Below are 27,003 nucleotides of genomic sequence, written 5' to 3' on the forward strand. Positions count from 1 at the left end.
ACCCTGGTGGGGACAGGGACACATCCACAAGGGCACCCACACATCATCCACCTGCCACCAAGTCACCCCTCTGCATCCTGGACACACAGCTACCACCACCATGCAGCAATGTCCCGGTCACGTCCCCGCAGCGGTGAACACAAGAAAATACATGCGCACAATGCAGAAGGCAGGGCCGGTGCCAGGCATGGACAGGGCACAAAGACCACAGAGCCACACCCCTTCCCACCAGACACTAGCACACCCCATGAAGGCACATGCCATGTGCCCCTCCTGTGTACACCATGCACAACAACAAGCCAGGTGAATACACACCCTGCACCACACAACAAACAACAGCCACTGCAGGAGTGGCTGCACAGGAACACACAGCACACAGCACAGCAGCACAGTGCCAGGGAAACAAACACACCACCACAACACCACACTAGGGGAAACAAAAATGAGGACAAGCACCAAATGAACACATACAAGGAACAAACATCCAAATGGACACACAGCCTGCCAAGTCACACAGACATACCACAGACTGACACACAGACACATACACACCTCACATGCCAACAGCAATGGAGCACAACAAATAATAAAAACAAAGTGGGCTGCACACAAATGGAAGACACACAACAAGCATGTGTGCATCACATGCAAGACAAGGAACAGAGAACAACACGCTCAGACCACCAAAGCACACATGGCTAGTACAGTCAGTGAAGTCAAACCACAGACATCACAGTGCAACAACACAGGGAGACAGCAAGGCAAATCAGGTATAGGCACAAGGATGAAAGGAAGGCCCTTAAGTCAAACTGTGAACAGCCGCACATCTACACAACTACTTCACAGGAGTACACCAGCAGCACTACACACAGGGCCCACTGACACACTCCATGACTGACAAACACCAGTAGGAATCTACACACATACCCCCTCACACCAGCAGCACAACACCAGTGCCAGACACACTGAAAGGTGGCACTACTTGCCAGTCAATACACACACAAAGAATCACACACCCTGGGGTAGCCACAAACATCACACACACACAGGGATGCCAGAACAAATGCCTGCACAAAAACAACAGACAAACATAATCCAACAGAAACACTCACACAACCACAACAATAACAGACATGCCCTGTGCAGCTAAACTGTGGAAAGGCAGTGGGAGCACAGACAACAGGAGTGCACAACCTCATCACTTAGCAACAATGCACAGACAACATACCACAACACACACAAGAACTGCACCATCACAGAACAACACAGCCACATCAAACAAACTACAGATGCACAGGCAGAAAAATCACATAGCAAACACAGCAGGACATCGGGGATGCACACCAGGCAATGACAAGGCAACATACACACACAGCACTGCATGCACAACAAGCAGTGTGTGCACACAAAGCATACCAGCCACACACAGATATCAGTGACAGAACGGCAAGCCACACAACACCACGCAGCACAAAGACAACAGCACACCCAGGAAGTGAAGCAATAACACAGCCAACACACATACATCCAACACAACACCAACAGATGCACAAGTCTGGGCCACAAAGGTGGAAACAACTTGACCAGAGGACTGGGCAGCACACACAGTTGAACTGCATAGGAGCAACCAAGACTGACAAACAGCACCAGAACATCACACACAACGCATTGGTGAAATGCCCTGAGTAACACATTGACCCTGGCCAAAGAACTGCCACACAAAGCATAGTGTCACAAATGAAGTGATTGGGAGGCACACACACATGTAAACCAAGGGGACAGCTGACACCAAAGTGAAGTTTACTGCATGTCAGTAGGGGACATGGCAGGAGTGTACCATACACAAAGAGAGGGAGTGCTTACCCACAAGCACAGATAGGGGATGGTATGACTACACACACAACATGCCACACTGGAGGAAAGAAGGCACCATGTGACAGCAATGCATGAGAAAACACAACCACAATGGCAGTGTGGAACAGCAGGTCTGCACAGTCTCCACAAACAGCAACAAGACACATGGATGTGCATCAAAACACAACACTGACTTGCCAGTCACACACTCTGCATACTCACAAGTGACAAAAACAACAAGTAGGAGTTAGACAGAACTGCAAGGACACACCAACACACTGCACAGTGCACAACATACAACTCACACATGTGCATACAACCACATCCACAGGGCTGAACATTCAAAACAACAAGCATACAACTCCTGGGAGACACGTGTGTAGTTGACAATGCAGGGACATGCACACATCAACACTCCAGACAAACTCACCCCCTTCACAAGGCACATTACCTGACTATCCAAGAGCACACATGGAAAGTAAGCCATGGGACTAGGATGACTGGCCATCACAAGATGACCACACACATACACCACTGGGCACACATAAAGGATGAATACAGATACATGATGACCCTGGCCAGCCTGCCTGCAATACTGTGTGCAGAAACCCACTCTGTGCTGGCAGTGCCTCCAACCTAACATGTTTACAATATAGCCAACACGGCCAAATTAAGTAAATGACAACTGCTTTCCACTGAAAATTGACACCATTGCCCCCACAAGTAGCTGGGTCAGGAAGGACTGAAGACCCTGTCACCCCTGAAAGAAATAGAGTAAGTGAGCCCAAACATTGACTATGTTGAAGTGGCACACAGACCATGTGGCACAGTAAACCATATACACACAGCAAAATAACTTTATTCAGTAAGGACACTGACAAAATAGACAACAGGAGCAACTGTCTTTTTTCACATATTGCACAGATAGGCACCATGAGAAGAGAAAAGCAAGGCACAAAATGCAGAGTATGTCCATGAGAAGCTGCACAGGCAAGGGCACAACAGCAGTGAACAACAAGGTCAGTGGGCAGTCCAGGGTGCAGAGTAGGTCCACGAGAAACTGCACAGGCAAGGGCACAACAGCAGTGAACAAAAAGGCCAGTGGGCAGGGCAAAGTGCAGAGTAGGTCCACGTGAAGCTGCACAGGCAAGGCCACAACAGCAGTGAACAACAAGGCCAGTGGGCAGGGCAAAGTGCAGAGTAAGTCCATGAGAAGCTGCACAGGCAAGGGCACAACAGCAGTGAACAACATGGCCAGTGGGCAGGGCAAAGTGCAGAGTAGGTCCATAGAAGCTGCACAAGCAAGGGCAAAACAGCAGTGAACAACAAGGCCAGTGCCAGGGCAAAGTGCAGAGTAGGTCCATGAGAAGCTGCACAGGCAAGGGCACAAAAGCAGTGAACAACAAGGCCAGTGGCCAGGGCAAAGTGCAGAGTAGGTCCATGAGAAGCTGCACGGGAATGTGTGCAACTGTAACTTTCCATGGTCAGCAACACAGTCAGTGGGTAACAATGTGCAGTACAGGCCTATGTGTGTGAGAAACAGGTGTGTGAGGGTGACTAACACTCAGACTTGGCTGTCAGGCGGACTGGGAGCTGGCTGTGTCTCAGGGAATGTTGGGGCACTTGACCGGGGAGAGAGTGGAACAGCTGAGGTAGAGCTATCAGTAGCTTGGCAAGCCGGAGGACTCCTTAGACCAGGTGGTGTAGTGGCACGTGGAGGCGGAGTCATGCGGACAGGAGACACGGTGTGGCTGGGAGATTGTGGAGGGGCGCCCTTCCACTTCTTTGGGATCTTAATTGGCTTGCCTGACACAGGATCAATGGGAAGTGGTGTGAATACAACAGGAACACTCACCACCAAAGCTGCATCAGGTGCAGATGCTGGCACCCCCTCTGGTGATGTGCTGGACCCAGCGGAAAAATTTGCCTGGCTTCCCCTTTGCTGCCCCTTCCCCTGTTTACTAGGTGTCACCCCTACCGTGCCCTCCTTCCCCAACTTCACTGGGCTTGGAATGGGAGTCGAGGTGGTGGGGGAATCTGCCTTGGAGCCCTTCCTAGGTGTACCCTTGGCATGCACCACCTCCTTGGTGGGCACAGGATCTGAATGCTTCTCTTTGCAACATGCTTTAGCGGCAGGAGAGTCCTTGGATGGGGATGCCTCTGAGGCATGTGTGCCTGAGATCTGCTGCTTTGCGTTTTGTCCCCTGGTGTCGCCTGACGGGCTTTTCTTTCTGCGCTCTCGGGTGGCTTTGGTCTTCTGTGTGGATGGTGTCTGTGCCCGGGACCGCTTAGGTTGCTGCTGCTGTGTGCTTCGTGTGCTGTATCGTGACTTTGATGTATGTGGACCATGGTCACTATCGTCAGACGTGGCCACTGCCAGGGGGTTGGACAGAGGGATCGCGAGTATGTGCCTGTTGAAGGGCGGACGTCACTGTTGAGGACAAAGCCTGGACAGTCCGGTGCAGCCCACCCATGTCTGCATGTATGCCCTCCATGAAAGCAACCACCTGGGCCATTTTTTGTCGTGGTCAAATAAGGCATTGAGGAGAGCTGTCTGGCCTACACACAGCTGGCACAAAAGGTCCACAGACTCAGCACTGATGGCAGCAGGGGGGACAGGGGCAGGGGCAGCAGTGCCAGGGGTGAAGGACACTCTCTCCCTCTTACTGAGCCAGACACTGGCAGCACCAGAGGAAGTGGCTGGGAGGGTGGGCACTGGCCTCTGTGTGGTGGAAGACGATGCAGAGTCCCCGTTCCCTGTGCCCGCCAACATGGATGCATCCCCGCTGGCATCAGATGATGTGGTGCTTTGTGTCTTAGGCTGGGATTCCTCCAGCAGACTCCTGTCCCCCTCTGAGACACTGGGCTCCTGTGCAGCTGTTGTGCTTGTTTCACCCCCACTGGTGTCCGTCTCCTATCCCTCCATGACCACAGAAGATGCTGCATGAGAGAGAAAGACGTAGGGTCAGGTCAGTGGCAGCAACAGAACAAACATATGCAAGCAATGCATAACAAAAGATTACCAAATCTACATGTTGCACACCACCCTGGGCAATCACATTGTGCCAACATTGTGCCAACTCACTATATAGACTCAAACAGTGTGTGGAAAGTGGAAAATGGAGTAGGAGTGAGACATCTAATTACCACACAGCACAACACTCTGCTTGTGGCTCTCTTCAACCAGACACACAACTAGCTCTGAGCACACCTAGGGACATGATGGGGGCACACTACTTGTTGCCAATGACAGATCTGGATGGAACAGGGTGCATGCAATGGACGCAATGATGAAGGCACACTCAGATCGGGCACACTGCTGTTACCTCCCATGTTACCTCCCATGGGATTCCCAAGACTACCCCAATGCAGAAGAAACCTGAAGAGTAAAACTCTGAATGCAATGGGAATACACAGCATCCAAATCACCTCTGTAAGTACAGGTAGGGCAAATGCATTACACCGGCACCCAGCCCAGCAGCCACTTACATGCCACTGCATCACACTGCCAACATCACATAGACCAGCGCTGGCACAAGCTCTGTACACATGCAGCCACTCCCAGCTAAAGTCACCCTCCCCAAATGCTCACCCCTGGATTGCTTCTGATGCTCCTTCAAACGTGCATCCAGCTCAGGCTGTGTCACTGCCAAGATGCGCCCCATTAGTGGTGTCATGCTGCGCCGTGCCAAACGTCCAGTGCAAGGTAGCAGCCCCAAGGTCATCTCCGCCACGTTCTTTGCCAGCCGGCTGATGTCGTCCCACCTCGGGTGTGCCGTCGGTTTGAGACCCCCAGAGCTCAGACTTTCGCTGCAATGGCCCTCCACACGGCCTTACGCTGGTGTACCTTGAGCTGCAGGTATGGGAGACAAGAGGGGGAAATGATCAGTGACACAGTGTTATGTACCGACATCTCTCAGTATAGCAGCAAGATACAGACTCATCACATATCCAACGATATGTCTATCAGAGACTAGAGTACATCTCACATGGTACATCTGCACGGGAAAGGCTAATGTAAATGCATGCAGGTGTGGGGGAACACAGTCCCTGCACATCTCAAACACATGCAGGATGCCAGCACTGAAACACCTATGTAGCCTGCCCACACCTCCAGTTCATTGTTGGGTTGAGCAACACATACATCACATATCAACCTGTGTTTGGGGGTAGACTCAATGTGTCCAAGACTGCACAGCCCTCAATCTCCCTGCCCTGTGAATTGATAACTGTGTCATGGCTGTCACATTGAGGGACATGATCTCACAAATCCAAAATCCTCTTTACAAGGCCGGTCGTGTGCAATCTACAGTGCTGCGATGGCCCATAGCTGGAGTGCAATGTGAAAAGACTGATGTAATGCTCTGTGAGTGAATTGATGTGTCTTTTTCTTTGTGGGCGGGGACTGTGCTGGCCAACTAGGCTCACACTGAGATGGACTACAGGGGCACACACTGCCATTCAGCCAAGCAATCATTGTCCTGACTCCTGCATGAACAAACTTCTGCGTCACTGTATGGCTGACAACACAACACAGGTCACTCATACATACGTGTGCAGGCAGGGAAACCTATGGCATTGGGTACACACACGTTCCCCCTGGAGATAGCATGTCAGGCAGTGCATGACACAACCCCACACTCCCAGGCACATACAGCATCAGTCCAACTACATGTGTGCCCCCTCTGCCCTACCCCCCTTCTTGAGGACTCACCACGACATTTGGGGCACCATATAGCCTCAGGTACTGTGTGAGCACCTCATCCACCAGGACCTCCAGCTCCTAGCTCGTGAAGGGACTGGCACGGATCTTCTCTGTCCTTGCCATCACTATGGACATGAGACAACAGCAGCGGAATTGGGTGGTGAGGGGTCTCGGGCAGCAGTCCCTGGAGGTAGCAGCAGGTGAGGGGTCTCAGGCAGCAGTCCCTGGAGGCAGCAGCAGGTGAGGGGTCTCAGGCAGCAGTCCCTGGAGGCAGCAACAGGTGAGGGGTCTCAGGCAGCAGTCCCTGGAGGCAGCAGCAGGTGAGGGGTCTCTGGCAGCAGGCTCTGGGAGCAGTGGAAATGTGAGGATCACTCCCACACATATATATCCCCCTGGGCTTGTTTCAAAGGTGCCAAGCTGCAATAATTGGTGGTCCAGGTCTGCCTCTTTCAAATGCATCCAATGCCAGCCTCCGCGGTGGCGGAGCATGCCTACAGCGATCTTCAAAATTGAATCATGCCACCGCAATCAAGGTTCCCATTGGCTTTAGGGCAAGCTCCATGGCAGTGACACACCGCAGGGGCCCGGAGTGCGCTAGCGCGATGGTGCATCTTTCAAATGCATCCAATGACAGCCTCCGCGGTGGCGTAGCATGCCTACAGCGATCTTCAAGGTTCCCATTGGCTTTAGGGCAAGCTCCATGGCAGTGACACACCGCAGGCGCCCGGAGTGCGCTAGCGCGATGGTGCATCTTTCAAATGCATCCAATGACCGCCTCCGCGGTGGCAGAGCATGCCTACCGTGATCTTCAAAATTGCATCATGCCACCGCAATCAAGGTTCCCATTGGCTTTAGGGCGAGCTCCATGGTGGTGACACACCGCAGGGTCTCCGTGTGCGCTAGCGCAATGGTGCATCTTTCAAATGCATCCAATGACCGCCTCTGCGGTGGCGGAGCACGCCTACCGCGATCTTCAAAATTGCATCATGCCACCGCAATCAAAGTTCCCATTGGCTCTAGGGCAAGCTCCATGGTGGTGACACACCGCTGGGGACAGGCGGTAGCAACCGCGATGTGGGTGCCATACATTGGCACAAGGAACCGCGATTCAGGCGGCGGAGCATTGCAATCGCCATTTACCCATGTCTCCATGCCTATCACTACTGCACTTGTGTGAATGGGGGGTGCTGGTGACACACCGCCGGGACCAGGCGGTAGCTACCGTGATATGTATGGCAGAGCATTGCAACAGCCATTTACCCATGTCTACATGCCTATCACTACCGGACTTGTATGAATGGGGGTGCTGGTGACACACTGCCGGGGCCAGGCGGTAGCTACCGCGATTCAGGTGGTGGAGCATTGCAACCGCCATTTACCCATGTCTCCATGCCTATCACTCCTGCACTTGTGTGGATGGGGGGTGCTGGTGACACACCGCCGGGGCCAGGCAGTAGCTACCACGATTTAGGCTACGGAGCATTGCAACCACCATTTACCCATGTCTACATGCCTATCACTATCGCACTTGTGTGAATGGGGGGTGCTGGTGACACACCGCCGGGGTCAGGCGGTAGCTACCGCGATATGGATGGCGGAGCATTGCAACCACTGTTCCTGTTAACGTGCGCGCGCGCGCGCACCTCTGTTATCGAGAGCGCGCACTGCCGTATGGGCAGCACGCACACACCCACGACATCTCGCGAGTGAATCGCGCCGCTGCTTTAAAAAAGCGAGCGGCGCGAAAATCATGCCTATCACTCCCTCACTTGTGTGGATGGGGGGTGCTGGTGACACACCGCCGGAGCCAGGCGGTAGCTACCACGATTTAGGCTGCGGAGCATTGCAACCACCATTTACCCATGTCTACATGCCTATCACTATCGCACTTGTGTGAATGGGGGGTGCTGGTGACACAACGCCGGGGTCAGGCGGTAGCTACCGCGATATGGATGGTGGAGCATTGCAACCACTGTTCCCGTTAACCTGCGCGCGCGCACGTGCACCTCTGTTATCGAGAGCGCGCACTGCCGTATGGGCAGCGCGCACACACCCACGACATCCCACGAGTGAATCGCGCCGCTGCTTTAAAAAAGCGAGCGGCGCGAAAATCACTCACTTCCTAGATGCGGTGTCGGGACTGGGAGTGAAAGTAAGGCGGGGGTTGGGGGCTTGCGGCTGTCGGCACCTGTGGGGAAGATTGTGGGTTTTTAAGTATTCATGTTAATCACAGCCCCTTCACGAGCTGTGATTAACATAAATACTTATACAAAAGCCCACACTCTTCCCCACCAGGCCCGGTTCCAGCCAAACAGGAGCCTTGGCCCTCACAGTGAGGGCTTGAAGGCATGCGCGCAATGCCATGGGGCTCAAAGTGCTCCAACTCCCCCCTCGTGTGTGTCACTCCGGGACAAGACAGCTTCCCGGGTGCACACAGACAGCATTAGAGATTATCGCAGCCGCACCCGAGTACTTAACAGGTCTTTAAAAGACCATTTACATGTTAACCTGGCTTTATTTATTGTTTCACCCCTTCATCTTCACATGGCGAAAGGCGACAAATCCTTTCTTTGACAATGGTAACCATAGCCTACTGTTCTGCTGCGTGGATTTTTCTTTTTCTATGCAGCGCAGGAGAGAGGTAGTTTATTCACAAACATGAATGGTATAGTTAGAACTTGGCTTTTTTGTTTTGTGATATAGTTAGAACTTCCGCAGTCCTTCAGTATTCTAATGTTGCTAAAATGAGTATGTTCTGGCAGATATACATTTTTATCAGTAAAGCTGACCCCCATGGAATACTCTTTAAATCCTAAGGTTGTGTTACCCCAGACCAAACCCTCTTAAAATATACTGCCCAGCAGTATGGATGACATGTGATTCCTACACCTTGTAATCCTCATTGGCTTATGTGACATTCCCTGTAGACTGATTTACATACTTGTATGATTCATTGTCTCTGTATAATGTGTGCGTGGTGTAAAATACTGACACACACTACACTATGAGTAGCGCTATACAACAAATGAAATGCATATGAGAGAGAGGCTAAGTAAAGATGAGGGGTACTGTTGGAGGGTGGCAGTAAGGGAATCCGAGGAGGAGGTCATAAGGGGGAGGGGCTATGGGGAGATGAGGGGCACTTGTGTCATGTGGCAGTGAGGGAATCCGAGGAGGAGGTCAATAGAGGGGGCCATGGAGGGATGAGGGGCACTGTTGGAAGGTGGTAGAAAAGGTATTTACAGAGAAAGAGGTTATTGGTGTGGCACTAAAAAATACTTTTGTATCAGCGCTGAAGCCGGCCCTGTCATGGCCTTTCTGTTTTTGTTTATTTAATTAGCAGTCGGGTCATAAGGGGCTACTGTGGAACATACTTTAAAGTGCGTGCTAATTATATTTACTGCTATATTCAATGTTTTAAGTTTGGAGGCGATTTTACTAATGTTTTTACCGGGAAAAATGAAAGTGGAGTCCTAAGGTGCCTGATATGGGGCTGATATGGGGCTGGGGCCCAAGGTCAGCTGTGAGATAAGGTGCACTAGGGAGGAGTAGTGGATAATCAAGCAGGTACATATCTTTTTAGCTGTGTGTGCTGTTTAATCCTGTGTACCTTTCTATGGCATTTTATATATATATGTATGTGTGTGTGTTTGAATTTAAATAGTGTTATTGTGCTACTTGTGGGTAAATAGTATTTATGTATTATGTGCGATACAAAACTTACAGTGGTCAACTACTGCACTTAGAAAGGGGACTTTTATCTAACATGAGGGGGGATTTTCTGGTGTGAAAATCCACGCAGTCTGGGCCCTTTTGGAACTTTCAACCAATAGCTGCATTATTTTCCCACTGTGAGAAGAAAGTGGCAGATGTGTTTTCTTATGTGACATCCCTTTGATAATTTTCTTTTAAACTACTGTATATTTGTTGACCATGATTGTTATGAGTGAACCTCAAATTGATGACTCACTGTATACAATGTATGCACTAAGAGGTGGCAGTATGGGAGAAAATTTGTAAAGATTCTTTGGGCGAGGATGATCCACCGCATGCTTTGGTCTGCCTTTGTTACTTGAGGGGGATGAACCATAAACATGGCTTTGTGGCATATGGCCACATTAAAAACATGAGAAATATGGGTTATGCAAAATCAGCAGTTGCATTATGGGTTGTTTCAGATTCTCATTCATTCCTTTTTATATGTTATTTTATGATGCTTGTATATCGTGGAGGCTGCCCACTAGGGGTATCCCTGTGCTTTAGCAGCAGGTAAGGTTACTCAGGCTCAACTAGTTCAGAATAACCTGGCGTGCTGTGGGTGAGGTAGTAATGAAGAGGGATTCTCCCTGAAGGCTCGCACCGAGGGAGCCTGAGAAGTGTCACTTGCCTGATACTCCCACCTCAGAAACCTCCTCTTCCCAATAAAGGAACATTACATGGAAAAAGTACTTTTTGAGAGTGATAATATTTAGAAAGAGATTTGGAAAAAAGTGTGTTTTACTGGGCCGTGTAAGACTAAGAAGAGATAAAGGAGGGGCCGGAAGCAGGCCTGCCTAGACATATATGCGACAAATCAAGCCCGCAGTGGCCCACCCAAATGCACCCTTGGCCCACACAAATAAAAATTCCTAGAGCCGGGCCTGTTCCCCACATGGCGCTTTACAAACAAAAGAGTAGAGAAAGTTTAAAAACCCAGCGTGTACTTTCAGGAAGTACACGCTGTGTTTTTAAAGTTGCTCTTCTCTTTGCAAGCTGCAGCCCCTCTCCCTTGTGGTACCTACAGCATAGCAGGAGGTATGGGGTCGAAAATGCAGAGCTTGAATTCTAGCTAGTCACTTTGTGGTTTGAGACGTACAGAGGTTGGCTGTTATTTAGGCATCTATTTTAGTATTTGAGGAACTCCCTTGAAACGGCAGCCCTACTGTGCCTTGTTCTGTGTTTTGTTTAAACGTATCTTCAAGTAAAACATAATTGAAGGTTATTCCTCTTGATGCTGATTTTTTAATTTCAGGATGAATTTTTCTATTTACTGTTCAAAAACACCCTTACGTTCTTACAATCAAAAGCTATATTACTCTTTCGCTCGGGTGGTCTGTCGCAGGTTTTTTGCCATTGCAATGAATGGAAATGCAGCTCTTTGATAGTTAATAGCTTACTGTTCTATATTAGGATTCAAACTTCTAAACTGCAAGTAACAAAAGGGGCAACATTTCCCCACCCAATGAACAGTGCTCCAGTTAAGAATCTTTAGTAAAATCTTATGATGGTACCACCGTTGGGGGCATAATATCAAGAATGGCGTTACAATTATCGCCGCTTTAGCAGCAGGAAACTGCAGCTAAAGCGGCGATAATGGGCTTGATATTATGCCCTTGAGCATTCCAATAGAAGCCCATGTTCACACAGGAACATGGGCTTCTATTGGAATTCTCAAGGGCATATTATCAAGCCCATTATCGCCGCTTTAGCGGTAGATTCCTGCCGCTAAAGCGGTGATAATTTTAACGCCTTTCTTGATAATATGCCCCTTGGAGTCTTGTGCTTTTCTAAACCTGAAGTGTACTTGCCTGTGTAACCAATTAATGTCATGGAGTGTTTATCCAATTTGCAAACCGACCTTAAGACCCTTAACGTGGCGCTGTATGTGTAAAAATGCATCATCTTTTCACTTTTTAAAGTAAACGTTTGGAGTGACATTTGGCGCTGCACACGTGTGCGGTCTGGTTCCTGGCACACATAGCCAAGGTTGCAGCGCACAGAGACCCTCCACTGCCGCACACAGAGGAAAAAAATTAGAGGGAACATTGATTGCAACAGCCATTTACCCATGTCTACATGCCTATCACTACCGCACTTGGGTGAATGGGGGGTGCTGGTGACACACCGCCAGGGCCAGGCGGTAGCTACCGCGATTCAGCTGGCGGAGCATTGCAACCGCCATTTACCCGTGTCTACATACCTATCACTACCGCACTTGTGGATGTGGGGAGTGCTGGTGACACACCGCCGGGGCCAGGCAGTAGCTACCACGATATGGATGCCGTACAATGGCAATGGCCATCTGGCAAACATCTACAGTGCACAGTGCCCACATGGTCAATGAAGGTTTGACAGGTACAGCAGCTATGTAGGAGACAGTGGGGTTGATTTGTTACACATATGCTGGATGCTATACTCCCAGGAGTACCCATGTGAAATTTGGTCATATCCCTATGTGCATTCACATTGACCACGGTGCTGTTTGAGCTACTTGTTTTGTGTAAGTTGACAGGTGTGCCCTTTTTGTAGCTGAAGGTGTCCCTACATGTAAGCTGGTCTGTAACTCAATTTTGATGGCATTCATTGTTGTCATTGTGTCATCCAGAACATGAGATGCTGTGCCCATCTCATGATGTATTGCATTGACATGTGTCCACTTTCATCTCAAATAGGAGGAGGCCAAATCTGATTAGTCACATGACGGTGCTGGAGGACATGGAGGATGTGGCGATCATCCAGAAATGCCGGCTGGATAGAGCCACCCTAAAAACCCTTTGTGACCTGTTGGAGCCTCACCTGCAGCCCCGCAGGGCATATCCAACAGCTTTCACCCCTACTTATAAGGTGATGGTGGCCCTATATTCTTTTGCCACTGGATCGTTCCAGGAGACAGTGGCCAGCGCTGGTGGGATGTCACAACCGATGTTCAGCGTGGTGCTACGTAATGTACTGTCCGCCATGATGATATACAAGGACAGGTACATCCATTTCCCCAGGGGTGCAGGATTGCTAGCTGTGAAGGGAGACTTCTATCCCCTTCGACACATCCCCCATGTTGTTGGTGCCATTGATTGCACCCATGTCGGGCTTGTGCCACCACAGGCAAGTGAGCATATTTACAGGAATCGGAAACATTACCACTCCATAAATGTGCAAGTGGTGTGCCTGGCAGATATGATCATCTCCCACGTGTGTGCCAAATTCCCAGGCTCGGCCCTTGACTCCTACATCCTGCGGAACAGCATTATGCACCAGCTGATGGCTAATCTGCTTCCGGAGCGGGCATGGATTATGGGTGAGTATGCCTAGTCGTATGGCATGCTGTGTGTGTGACCTGCTGCCATCTGCCTCAACGACATTGCACTATTTGTGTTTGTCATACCTAGGTGACTCTGTATGTTCCAATCGTCCCTGGTTACTGAGCCCACTGCGGAATCCCAGGAGACCGGCTGAAGTCTGCTACAGTGAGGCACATGAGAGGACACGTTGTGTGGTGGAACGTACTTTTGGTCTGCTCAAGTCATGTTTCCGCTGCCTGGACAAGACCAGAGGTGCACTGGCATACTCTCCCAGGAAGGTGTGCCAGATTGCAGTGGCATGCTGCATGCTCCACAACCTAGCCATTCGCAAGGAGATTCCCCTGCTCCTGGGTGATGGTGAGGACCCAAGGCCCCAGCCTGTAAACCAACCCGTGTCCAGTGATGAGGACAGTGGAGAGGAGGAAAGTGTTGACCTGCGTGAACAGCTCATCAACCACTACTTCACTTGAAGGTGGGTGACAATGTTCAAAATACCAATTTTCTGCTGATATTGCGGTTGTCGTGTAGGGGTATGTGAGAATTATAACAGCAGCCAGTTGTAGTCTCAGCAGTGGTTGGCAATGTTTCTGGGACAGGTCATTTGGGAACATCCACAGGACGTGTATGTTGACACTTGTTGCCCATTGTGACATGTGCATGTTGGGTTATCCTGAGGGTAGATGTTGTGTGATGTCTGTGATGCCACACCCAGACCAGTGAATTTTGTTCTGTTGTTTTCCCTAGGTGCCTTCAACTTCTCCTTGCCTACATGCAGCCGATACTCCAGGTACATTGTGATCATGTTGAATACTGTACATCTTGCAATAAAGACTTAGCAGACACGACAACATGTGCGTAAGGATCTTTTATTTGCAATGGTGACATGTGAGGGGGTACATTTCCATTGAGGTGGTGGTGGAGCAGTGAGTTGACAGTTATGGTAAATGAGATAACCGAGTAGTCACCACATTGATGTGGTGACCCAGTCCAACAGACAAATGCCATTCACAAGGCAGTGTGGGGAAGGACAGTCCAAAAGGTCAATGCAGTGGGGAAGAGGGTTGCCATCATGGCTGGCTCCGTGACTTCTGGCAGGTGCTTTGCATCCAGATACTCCCAGGATCTTCTTAGGACGGCCCCTTCATCGTTTGGCAGTGGGTGGCCCTGCTGCAGGGCCGGTGGGGTCTGAGGACTCATCCCTATCTGTGGGCGCAGAGGAGGATGGTGAACTGTCATCCTGCGGCCCACCAGAGGGAGATGGAGGTGTTGGTTGTGGCACAGGCCTGTTCCTGAGTACCGCCACTTGGTGGCCCAAGAGGTCCACAATTTGTCCCATGCGGGTGTCGATGGACCTCATCAGCAGGATGAGATCGTGCAACAGTTCGTCCGACCGGCCCGTTCGTCCCTGGGCCTTTTCGTATGCGGCAAGGACTCTGGTGATGTTTTCCAGGGATTGGGTCCCAGCCTCCTGGTGTCTGTGGGTTACCTTGCCCCTCCCACCTACCCTGCTGCCACGGACCTGTTGCCTCACCACTGTGGGAACCTGCATTCTCTCCCTGCCCTCCTCCGTCAGTGGTGTAGGGTGGTCATCCTCTGGGACAGGGAGAGTGTTGCAGGCAGCACTGATATTGGTGGCGGCCGCACAGGCCGTAACAGCAGGGGTCTGCAGTGAAGTTGTTATTGCCGCAGATGTGGTGGGGGGGGGGACGATGGGGTCCTGGGACCTGTTGCTCCCTGGCACACCAGATGGGCCAGCTTCGAGCTCATCGTCCAGGGAATCCTGGGGGTCAACATCCGAGATACCATGTACCGGGGGTGGAGACTGTCCCTGCAGGTTGATGGTGTTGTCCTCTGCAGTGAGTTCTTGGTCACCTGTGAATCAGATGGGAAATGGTCATTGTAGTGCACCCGCAAGCTTTGTGTTAGCTGTGTGTCATTCACTTTTTGTACACTACACAATTGACTGATCATCACATTGTTTACTATGTGCACTACTGTGCTTCCTGACATGATGCAGTGGTACATGTATTACTTGTCCATGGTGTGAGGTGTCAAGGCATACCATGCGACCCGTGCATAATTCATGATTACAGGGACCTGTTGCCATCTAGAGACTGGCACAACATGTTTTTCATTGGGGACTCTGTTGATTTGTCGTACCTGGCAGGCGTCACATCTGGCCATGGACTTTGCCATTGTCATCTCCTGCATACCTTTGTCCTGTCATGTGCATATCTTGATTTGTACCACCACACATGCTTTCGTATTTTTCAAATGGTCCTTGTTGCACTTGCCCTATGGCAATGCACATGTCACTAGGTGCTGTGCATGATTGTGCCCAGACTTTCTTCTACATGTGCATTGGTGTGTCACACTTTGGTAGCTGTGACAGTTTCCTTAGCTTACCTGTGTGCACACGGTGCGTGGCAATGGGGTAGGTGTGCATATCTGTGCAATGTGTGGCTGGTGTTGTCATATGGCACAATTTCTTTTGTGACAAATGTGTGGGTGCATGTACTGGCTACTTACCTGTAATGTGCTCACATTTGGCTTTGTTATGCTTTTGCATTTGACTTGTGAGGGACATTTAGTAACAACTAGTTGAACTGCAGCTCTTTGTAGAATTATTTTGATATTGGACACTATAATATTCACTGCCCACTGCTAATCTCGTCCCATAACGCTTTGCAGGGCCTTTGGTTGAGATTGTATTTTTGCCCATAACTGTGCTTGGGGTGATCCTAGGAGGAAGGGACCACCACTGAATCGTTCACCAGCATGATATGCTCTTTGTGTTCAAGGCATCTGCTTGGTCCTCCCCCTAGGTTAGGGAGGACCCCAAAAACATCACTTTTCTCATTGCCTAATATTTTCATTCACAGTTCACTTTTGTTAATTGGTTATATGCTTTTTAGCATGCAAAATTGCTTAATCAAAGCATATGTGGGTATTGTTGATATTGCTGCTATGTTGCGTGTTGTAGCACAGTTTTTGCACTGTGCTACGTGCATTTTGCGTAGTGCATAGTAGTGCAAACTACGCATGCTCCATGAGCGAAGTGTAGTACTACCCCCAGGGTTACTTCTGGGTGGAGGGAGGGCTCCATCCTGCACAGGTGTGGGACAGGGTGCATGGTGGGAGTAGTGGTACAGGCCTCCCACCCCCAGACACCCTCCCCGGGAAGATGGCTACCTACCTGTAAGTTTGTTTGGTGTTCTGTACTGGCTTCCAACTGCTTCTGGCTGGAGGGAGGGCTCCATCCTGCTCAGGTGTGGGACAGGGTGCATGGTGGGAGTAGTGGTACAGGCCTCCCACCCCCAAACACCCTCACTGTGAAGATGGCTACCTACCTGTAAGTTCGTTTGGTGTACTGCAATGGCTTCCAACTGCTTCTGGATGGAGGGAGGGCTCCATACTGCTCAGGTGTGGGACAGGTGCATGGTGGGAGTAGTGGTACAGGCCTCCCACCCCCAAACACCCTCCCAGGGAAGATGGCTACCTACCTGTAAATTTGTTTGGTGTACTGCAATGGCTTCCAACTGCTTCTGAGTGGGGGAGGGCTCCATCCTGCTCAGATGTGGGACAGGGTGCATGGTGGGAGTAGTGGTACAGGCCTCCCACCCACAAACACCCTCCCAGGGAAAAGGGCTACCTACCTGTAAGTTTGATGAGGGTAATGTAATGGCTGAGACTTGCTTCTGGGTGGGGTGGGGGGAGGGCCCTATCTTGCTGATGCTGTGGGACAAGGGGGCCTGGTGGGAGTTGTAGTGCTGTCTGCCTGTACACATGCCCCCATGGTAATGTTGGTAGCTACGTTTGGGGTGAATGGGAGTGGATGAACGTTGGATCTGGGAGACATGTTTTTTGTGAGTGTGTGGTGCAGATGGATGGAATTTGTCCTATGTGGTGTAGCTTTGTAGTTGTGCAAGGCAGTACATATCAGTGTGGTGGTAGTCATTTGTTTGTACTTTCCAGCCTCCACTCCCCCGGCTACTCCTGTGAGACTCTCTGGATGCAGTATGGCAAGCACCTTCTCCTCCCATGGTGTGAATGGTTTTGGTGGAATGGGAGTGCCACCGCCAGTCCTCTGAGCCAGTACACGGATCTTGCTTCTCCTCTTTTTGACAACCCTCTTCAGATCATGCCACCGCTTCATGATCTCTGTTTTGTATCTTGGGGTGGTCCCTACTGCATTGACCCTTTTGACTATCCTTGCCCACATTTGTGTCCTTGTGGCTAATGGTGTCTGTTGGACCGGGCTACCAAACAGTTTTGCTTCCACTCTGACTATCTCATTTACCATGACTGTCAACTCACTCTCAGTGAATTTGGACATTATCTGTGTTGCCATGGTGTGTGGTGTGGAAAGTGGTTGTGGGTGCAGGGGTGTGAGTGGTGGGTGTTGTTGTGATGTGTATGGTGTGTGATGTGCAGGGGGGTTAGTGGTGCAGGTGTGGAAGTGGTGTTAGTGCTGTGTGTGGTGTGGTTAGTGTTCTTTGCCTCTCCTTTAAGCTGGGGTGTGTGTCCCTTCTGGTTTTATACTCAGCTATATGGGTGTGTCCAAATGGGGTATTGCTGTCAGGTGTGGTGCGTGTGTTGTCCTGGGAAATGTATTTTTCTTTTTGCCATGTGGTTGTGTCACTGGGGTGTGTTTGTGTATTTGAGGGTCATGGCTAGTTTGCTGTGTGCACTTTTTAGCCTTATTGTGGGTTTTTTGCATCTTCCGACATATTTTTCACGAATCGTGCGCAGAGGTGGCTGTGCTGCACCTCTTCCGATGGCTCTCCCATTCCCCAGTGTGCGACCGTGGTGGTCGGAAACAGCGGTATGTACCGTGGGACCGTCGGGGATATCCTAATTTCCCGTGCGGTGTCTCCGCTGTGCTTGTGGAAGGTTGGTTATTTTCTGCCGCGTATCCGACCGCCGCGGATGGATTTTGGCAATCACCGCCCGCTACGGGCGTTTTTTCTTTGCCCCGTTCTGCCGTGGTCGGTGTTTTTTGGCGGATGATCCTAATTTGTCCTCCGGTTTTTCTATGGTGCTGGCAGACGGTTGTTTTCCGCTTCCATGGCGGTCGGGGTGGTTTTCTGACCGCCATCCTAATAGGCCCCTAAATGTCACTAATAGCTTCTTGGTAAAAACCCTTGTGGGTGGTCACAAACAAATTAAAGTTGTGTACCACTTTATCACGCCCTCTCCCATGATTTAAATGATGGGGCCCAGGGAATGGGGTCCTTGAGGTCACATATGACCCAGGGAGGAGGGCCACATTCCCCCTTCCCCTAAAATAAGGTGGTGGGCCCTGGCCGATAGGGTCCACGGGGTCAAAATAGGCCCAGGGAGTGGGGCTGCATGTCTCCCTCCCAGGTTGGATGCCTTTGGGGTGTTGGGCAGCCAGGCCCTATGGCCATCCCCCACCGTGCATGGGTAAAGGTCGTGCGCAGTGTCGGGTTGGCAGCATGCAAGGGGTTGACTGCAGGGCTGCATGGGGGTGGCCGTAAATCCTTACCTAATGCCAAGCCCTGCAGCCAACCCCCAGCCGCCCACTGCCAAAGGCCATGCACTGCGTGGGGATGGCTGCATGCAGGGGGTGGCCGCACGCCCTGTAGCGCACAGACGATTGCCTGCGCGAGGCTGAGGTTGGAATAATGTATGTTAATTACATATTATTTAGTTTTAAAAAAAAGAAATTCACTGAAAAAAAATGAAGGTTACAGGGACTTATAGTCAGGTTCACATTTTAAATGCACACAAAACCATAGAAATGCTGCTGTTATTATTAGTTATCTCAAGTAACTATAACTCGTACCCTAAGGTAACTATAACTCACACCCTCGCCATGTACTGCTAACTTTCCCACATATTACATCACTGTTTAGATCTTCTAATATGTTATGAATAATATCAGTGCAACATTTGCTGTAAAATTATTGATGAGACAACTGTGCAAGGCAGTTGTGCATGTTATAGTTACCTTAGGGCTTGATTTATAGTTTCTTGAGATAACTCTAACTGCTAAATTTCTATGAGTTTGTGTGTGTAAAATGTGAACCTAACTTTGACGTCACTGTAACCTTTGTTTTTTCAGTGAATATATATAAATATATACGTACACAGATATATATATATATGTTTCCAATTATACAGAGAGTGCCACAGCCATTAGATATGGCTACATTACAGTACATTTTATGTACTTGGGACCAGATGTACTACTCCTATTCGTAATGCTAACCAGGGATTTGCAATTCGGACATCAACTGGTTTGCAATTGGGGGTATAATTTCCAATGCAATATGTACTAATGCATTGTATCACAAAATTTGCATTTGAAGGGGATCCCAAACTCACCTGCTTAACGAACATTTATCAGGCAGGTCACTACTTGGCGCCCTGTGACTAACTACGTATGCAAGAATGCAGACCTGAAAAAGACAAAAGTCCTCCATCCCTGCATTTGCTTTTCCAAATGGGGCACATTATTTTAAAGCAGCCCATGCCTATTGAAGGGACGGTTTCTGCTTTTAAAGGAAGGACATTTTCAATGTAGGTAAGATGTCTGAGGGAGCATGAATTGGTCCTGGGGACCAGTGGCTTCTCCTTTCAAGGCTGCTGACACTATTCTCAGAGGGGAAGCTGTGAGTCACTTAGCACAGAAATCAGGGGTCATTTACTGGTCAATGGTTTGCAACCGTAGTTGCAGTCGAAAACCCTAGATATATTCGAGGTGTATGAAAAATAGGATAAGAACTGTGATCTTGAGTACAACTGGGGACACTGGGGGCAGGGTAAAAGATGAGGCTAAAAATAGCAAAAAATATCCTGTGACTATGTTGTATATAAAATACTTGGTCCAGCTACACAGCTAATAGTTTGACTTAATTCTACTTCATTTGTAAAGCATAGATTGTTGACACTCAAACACATCCATAAATTATGAGAACGTTTAGATTTTTAATGAGCGATCACAAAAAGTTCCATTGCACTGCTTAGAGGGTGATATCATAATAGGACTGAGACTTCTGACAAGCAAGTTGCACAAAATATTTGCAGCAGGAGCATGACCCACTGACTTGCCTCACTATTATTGTCACCAGTGGTGGCTTGGTGACATTTGAAAGTGGTGGGCGTAAAATTATTGCTGTACTGCACTATGGCGAGCGAGCGAGCCTCAACAACAATTTTGAAAAAGAGAGTGACATTCAACGACTATGAGCGACGCTTTCTTGTGAGCAAAATCAAGCAATGAAGATGAGGGAAACATAAATATCGGAAATTATACCCATTTCTGACACCACAAACTCTATGAAACATCTTATAACCGCTGCAAATCACCAGAAATGGAAGTGCACCAGAATGTTAGAGAGGCTACAGCGTGGAGCCTGAGCCAGCCTCACTGACGATGAACTCAACATTGTACAGATTTCAGACAGTGACTGCAATGCTGAAGTCAGCTCAGGTACTGTAACTTTTCTTATATGGCAGGTTACCGGCTCAGGAAGTTAAGATAAAATATATCTGTGACACTCACTCCCCCCACTATTACCTGCTGTCTCTCCCGTGCAGTCACCACAGACTCCATCGAAGGCAGCTTGTTCTATTCCGCACCAGCACCACCCCTCAGATAGCAGTGCTGCGGAGAAATACCCAGTGGAATGAAAGGCCTTACCAGTCCTGACTACTACAACATATGTTTAGTATGCTTCCATTACCATCCTGTTCGGTGGGTTACTGTCCTGTGGGGTGTACTGTTTCGACAGTATACCCTACAGAATTAAAACATTACAAAAAATACAAATATAAAAAAACACAAATACCAAAAGGCCTCACAAGCGACAAAACAAAATCAGCAATTACAATACCAGTGAAACTAAAAGGGCACCACAGCCATATAATGTTGTAAATGGTAGCAGTGAGCAGGCCCAATACTAAATAAAATACAATCATGCCTCCTGACTCTTAATAAGCAGCCATACACACTGTGCCCAGGTGAGCATTCTACATAGTGCCAATATCGGCAACCGTTATCATATCATACATCAGTACATAATCATAATAAAACACACGACACTGAATGTAAGTGGAGAAATATTGCTGCAGGTTTATTAGCATAATAAATATGCAAACACGGTGGGTTATCTTACGGGCGATCCCAGGGCAGGCCAGCCCCATGGCGCCTGCCCGTCTGATAAGCCTAGGGTCACCATGGCAGCGCCAATTGGTGACCACCAAATGTTGGGAGGGTCCACCCCTCCCATCCGTGAACCTCCAGTCCACATGCTTCACCACGCCCCCCCGTGATGGGTGGGCGGAGCATACATGGCAGCCCCCGGTTGCTCAGACCCACAACCGCCTGTCGGTAGCGGGGCGCCGTAGGTCTTCCAGTGGACACGCTAAAAGATCCCTGGGTATCCTGGCTTAGCACCACACGGTGCTGCTGCATGCTATACCCCTTGGTATGTGCAGACCCTGGATCGCCCTGTAACTCCTCCTGCAACACAAAAGTGAAAGTTGTTAGAAAAACCTTCCCCCCCCTTCTTGTCCCTCCTGATGCCGGGTAAGCGGATGGGCGGGTAAGGCAAAACGAGCGGACAAGAGGGCGAGGAGGGGGCGGGGACCGAATATGTACCCCCCTCAAGGCTCCTCCCCGCCGGAAGCAGCTACCTGCTTGGGGTCTCCCTAGGTCAAGCCCAGGGACAAGACCTCCCACCCCTGTGCCTTCCTGTGGCACTAAGGCGGCCGCCCTCAAGGGGGCGGGCCGCTGCGCAACCCCCACCCCGGGCAGCCTTACATAGTGCCAATATCGGCAACCGTTATCATATCATACATCAGTACATAATCATAATAAAACACACGACACTGAATGTAAGTGGAGAAATATTGCTGCAGGTTTATTAGCATAATAAATATGCAAACACGGTGGGTTATCTTACGGGCGATCCCAGGGCAGGCCAGCCCCATGGCGCCTGCCCGTCTGATAAGCCTAGGGTCACCATGGCAGCGCCAATTGGTGACCACCAAATGTTGGGAGGGTCCACCCCTCCCATCCGTGAACCTCCAGTCCACATGCTTCACCACGCCCCCCCGTGATGGGTGGGCGGAGCATACATGGCAGCCCCCGGTTGCTCAGACCCACAACCGCCTGTCGGTAGCGGGGCGCCGTAGGTCTTCCAGTGGACACGCTAAAAGATCCCTGGGTATCCTGGCTTAGCACCACACGGTGCTGCTGCATGCTATACCCCTTGGTATGTGCAGACCCTGGATCGCCCTGTAACTCCTCCACAGCCTTGGGAGTGGCCACCGTCACTACCAGGGCCCCCCACCAAGGTAGACCTATTTCCTTACAACCTGCTGCAGCCAAAGCTTCCCCTAGGTCCAGTAGGAAAAGAACCGTGCCTAAACCAGGGAGGTGCACCCCATCTCCCTCCCGGCACCCTGTGGACTTGGCGTGTGTAAGACCATGCCTGATGAAGCCCAAAACCTCTTTGCTCTGCGCAACTGCGCATGGCTCCAGGTGGACCTTTTTACCTACAGCAACTGATACCGGGCTTCTCCCAGGTCCAGCCAAGACAATCTACGCCCAGCTGGACCGGCGGGCGGCCTGCCCCACAGGACAGGTGCCCTCATCCTTTCTAACTCCCCCGTGGATTTTGACTGAAATGACCGTAAACCTAAAACTAGGCGTTGGTCCAATGTAGCCTTAGAATGGTTGAAGAACAATCCCCTTGACAAGACACTCGTGCCTGACAGTGCCAATGCGGGAGGGGTAAGAGTTGACAAGCCCGCCTTACCTCCTCCTACACTCAGTTGGAGTATGTCCATCGCATTCCAAGAGTCTCCACCAAATGAGAAGCCTTGCCCTCCCAAACTTTTGCTAGTATACCAGGGAGAGACAGGGCTGAGTGACCACAGAGGAGGACCAACGTGTAAACTTCTTCACTATCTTGGATACTGGGTACGCCAATTGTTCTCCTGCTAATTGGTAGCCCAAAAGCATTACCCTGGGGTTTCCCTCAATCATGTGGACATATCGCCCCCGAGGAAGGCCACTTCCACAACCTGCATAGCTGCCAGCCCGTGCTGGAGGGCAGGATACGTTACCCGGTACCGATACTCGCGTCCATGGTACCTGTTTCGTCGAACTCAAGGACGGGCTACTAAGTGAGCAACCAGGCTCCGCCCACTCCTGCCTGGCAGAGCCCTTGCGGGAGGAGGTAAGGGTTGACAGGCCTACCTTCCTTCCTCTTTCACTCCGTTGGAGTACGCCCATCGTATTCCATCAGTCACCACCCAAAGTGAAGCCTTGCTGGCAGGGCAGGAGGGTCCTTCTCCATCATGTCAGGAGTGAAGTCCTGTATGAAATGTCTGTGGTGAGTTGGGCTCAGCTCGACCTGTGGCAGATAGAACAGGCGGGCTGGGACAGGAACGGTCTGCTGAAATTGTGTTATCCAGGGGGCTGGTGCAGTAGCTTGTGGGACGACAGAGTAGTAAAGTGATTTTTAGTGACTGCATCGGCAAATTATGCCCACTCTGACCACCAAGGGTACGAGAAGCGCCACTTGTTAGGTCGAGAAAACGTTGAATGCAAGTTTAGCAGCCATTTACAAGTTTTAGCTGTGGAATGCACCGTACGTCTGGAATAATATTCCAAAATAACAGACAGTGCAGCCGACTCCACTCACGCTCGGCCTGGTGCGTACTTCCTGCTGTTTTACACGAAGCATGTAAAACAGGAAAAGAGACCCCCAGCCGGGAGTGTTTAACAGTAGCTAGAACCAGCTGCCTGGAGGCACTCTGGAGGGGGCTGCTGGGCACCCTCGCTGTGTGAGCAGTGCACGAGCAGCAGCAGAGAAGATCCAGCCTGCAGTGAGAGCAGCGTCCATGGGGCAAGGGAGGACTCAGAGCGGGCATAGAAGAGAGCAGAGTCCCTAGTGGCTGTGCTCTTACCTGCAGGAAGCCCAATTGGCTACGTATAAAAATCAGGACGCTGAATGCACAAGTGGTTCGAAAGACTTCTCTCTTCAGGACGCCTGATATAAATTACCACATTAAGATGATCGGGCGCGTGATTTTACCCATCTACGCCATTTTTCTCCAGGGGGAGAGTGGCAAAACTGGCACAGCTTTTTTTCTTTTACCAACCGAAAATAATTTTCTCTGTCTGAATATGGTTTGCTTACAGTTACCTGGGCAGAAAACATCTGTTTTCCCCTAGTACGGTGCAAAGATTACGCGCCATTATTTCGACCATCACAGCCTGTCATAGTACACAGTTGAGTTTTTCTTAAGGGGCAAGTGAATCTCTTCGACTGCTGCGCTGGACACCGAGGAGACCAAAGACCCAGTTGCACACCTGCATGTGAGCAGGCGGATGGAAGTCCACTGAGATCACCATTCTCAGCTGCTCAGAGAGCACATTTTGGAGTTAACGCAAATGGCTACACCTAGCATTTTCTCCTATGTCTTCCATACCGCGTCTTTCTTTTGCCCGTACTTCCATTCTCACTGAAGCGACCTTCAGTATCCTTGGCTCCTCTTCTACTTTCCCCCGCCCCCACTATCTCTCGCAGTGCTGCTTTCACGACTTGGATGTATTTTCCACACTAGGCAGCTGCATGAAGATTAGCCTTAACCCGAAGCCCCCTGCACAGCCCCTGTCCCCAGGTGCGAGGAGCGCCGTGAACCGAGCTGCTTAGCCATTTTTAAGGCACCGCGCAAGAACAGTTGTGGCTCGCAATACTGGGGGGGGGGGGGTGGGGGGGTGGGGAGGGGGGTTGGGTGCATGAGGGGGGGGTTAAATTAAAATAAAAAGAAATCAAAACTTACCTGGGCATTCAACTTCTGAACAGGCATGCTCCTACACCCTCCCCTCCTGTAAGCCAATCACAACGCTGCAATGGCAGCGTTGTGATTGGCACGGAGTCCCGGGCGGCGCCCAGCCGGGCACCAGTAGGGACACCATTTTCTCTATGTAGGCTGCATGCAGCCTACATAGAGAAAATGTAGAGTGCGCATGACTGCTTTGGTCGGCCCCAGGGCCGACCAAGCAGTCACGGTAATTAAAGTGGTGCAAGCCACACCTACCCGACCCGCCCACCCACACGCCCCCAACCAGGCGTACGCTCCCACCCACCCCCAGCACCCACCCACCCGCCCCCAACCAGGCGTACGATCCCACCCACCCCAACCAGGCATACTCCTGCCGTCTGCTTTCTCGCAGCGCGAGAAGCAAAAAATAAAATGTTATTTAAAATACAATTTTATTTTCTGCTTACCGCACTGAGAGAAAGCAGTGGGGTGGTGCTCAAACACCCTAATGGAGCAGCCGCCACTGATTGTCACCAATACTTCAAACACAAATTAACTTATTAAGCTTTCTGAATCAATGAGAATGTTTGGACTGCTGGATACAGTCTGATCTCGTTAGTAAATGCATTTACCCACTGAGTTTACATTGATCCGACTCTACAGACCTTCGCAGTCAGTCTATTAACCCACTAAACTATCCCACAATTATTTCCGATTTTCCCCTCCAAATCACAAACTGCAGAAAATAACACATGGTATGTTCACCTCCAGTTTTCTTTCCATTGTTCGACTATTGCCACTTTTAACTTGTCCAAGCCCACAAGGTGCATTTCGGGCAGCACCAATATTGCAAGCTCCTCTCACACATAAAAGGAATTGTGCAGGCAGCAGCAGTGCAATCTCACATAACATTAATTCCCAATAATCACATATACGCTTCAGCTAGTCACTACAGGGACAGTACAATGGCGTTAAAGTAAAATATAGGTCTAATGCTCATCCCCCCATCACAGGTTAAGATGGCAGTACTGACTGAATACCTCTTTGCTGCGGCTGCCAATAAAGGTGCCAATGGGTGTCAATTTTGAATGTTGTGTTCCTGGAGATTTTTTATTTGGGAATTGGAGTGACCTCTCCACAACGTTTCACATCTGCCATGAAGCAGGATTTAACGGCTAACCTAAAAAGAGAAAGGCCATTAAACCATTTGCCTGCACTCTGGCATGCCTGCTTCATGCCTTGGTCACACTTCGCTTTCTCTCGTAAATTCTAGCGCAATGCGAACACAGTCCATCTGGGTTGACCGCATTGAGCAGGCTATCTGTCCATTGTGAGAAGTTGGCCTGGTATATGCTGTCCACTAGTTATAGTGGGCACCTTGCACCGGTCCAAACAATCCCTTATCGATGATTGGTTAAAGACAACCTTTATTGAAAGCTAACCTAGTGGTAGCTATGGAGGCTAAATCTTGAAGGAATGAAAAGCACCTTGTTTTACCAGTCTATAATCTCTTGAATGGCTAAATGAAAGACAACCACACCAGGTATATATATAAAATATATGTATTTATTTCTAAAC

The 27,003-nt window shown here is 50.0% G+C and overlaps 2 protein-coding genes across 2 annotated transcripts in view; one reads left to right on the plus strand and one right to left on the minus strand.

The window, feature by feature from the left end:
• Positions 1–27,003, plus strand: part of LOC146860813 (sperm-specific sodium:proton exchanger-like) — a 4,738,575-nt gene that overhangs the window by 2,511,370 nt on the left and 2,200,202 nt on the right. The window lies entirely within an intron of this gene.
• Positions 14,487–27,003, minus strand: part of LOC146860818 (uncharacterized) — a 50,853-nt gene continuing 38,336 nt past the window's right edge. Inside the window, exon 5 of the mRNA XM_085646471.1 lies at positions 14,487–15,489. Within this exon, the coding sequence (XP_085502597.1) occupies positions 14,759–15,489 (731 nt within the window). The 3' untranslated portion in view covers positions 14,487–14,758. The remainder of the gene's footprint in view (positions 15,490–27,003) is intronic.

Source organism: Triturus cristatus, chromosome 3_1, assembly GCF_964204655.1.
Source record: "Triturus cristatus chromosome 3_1, aTriCri1.1, whole genome shotgun sequence".
Classification (NCBI taxonomy): Eukaryota; Metazoa; Chordata; class Amphibia; order Caudata; family Salamandridae; genus Triturus; species Triturus cristatus.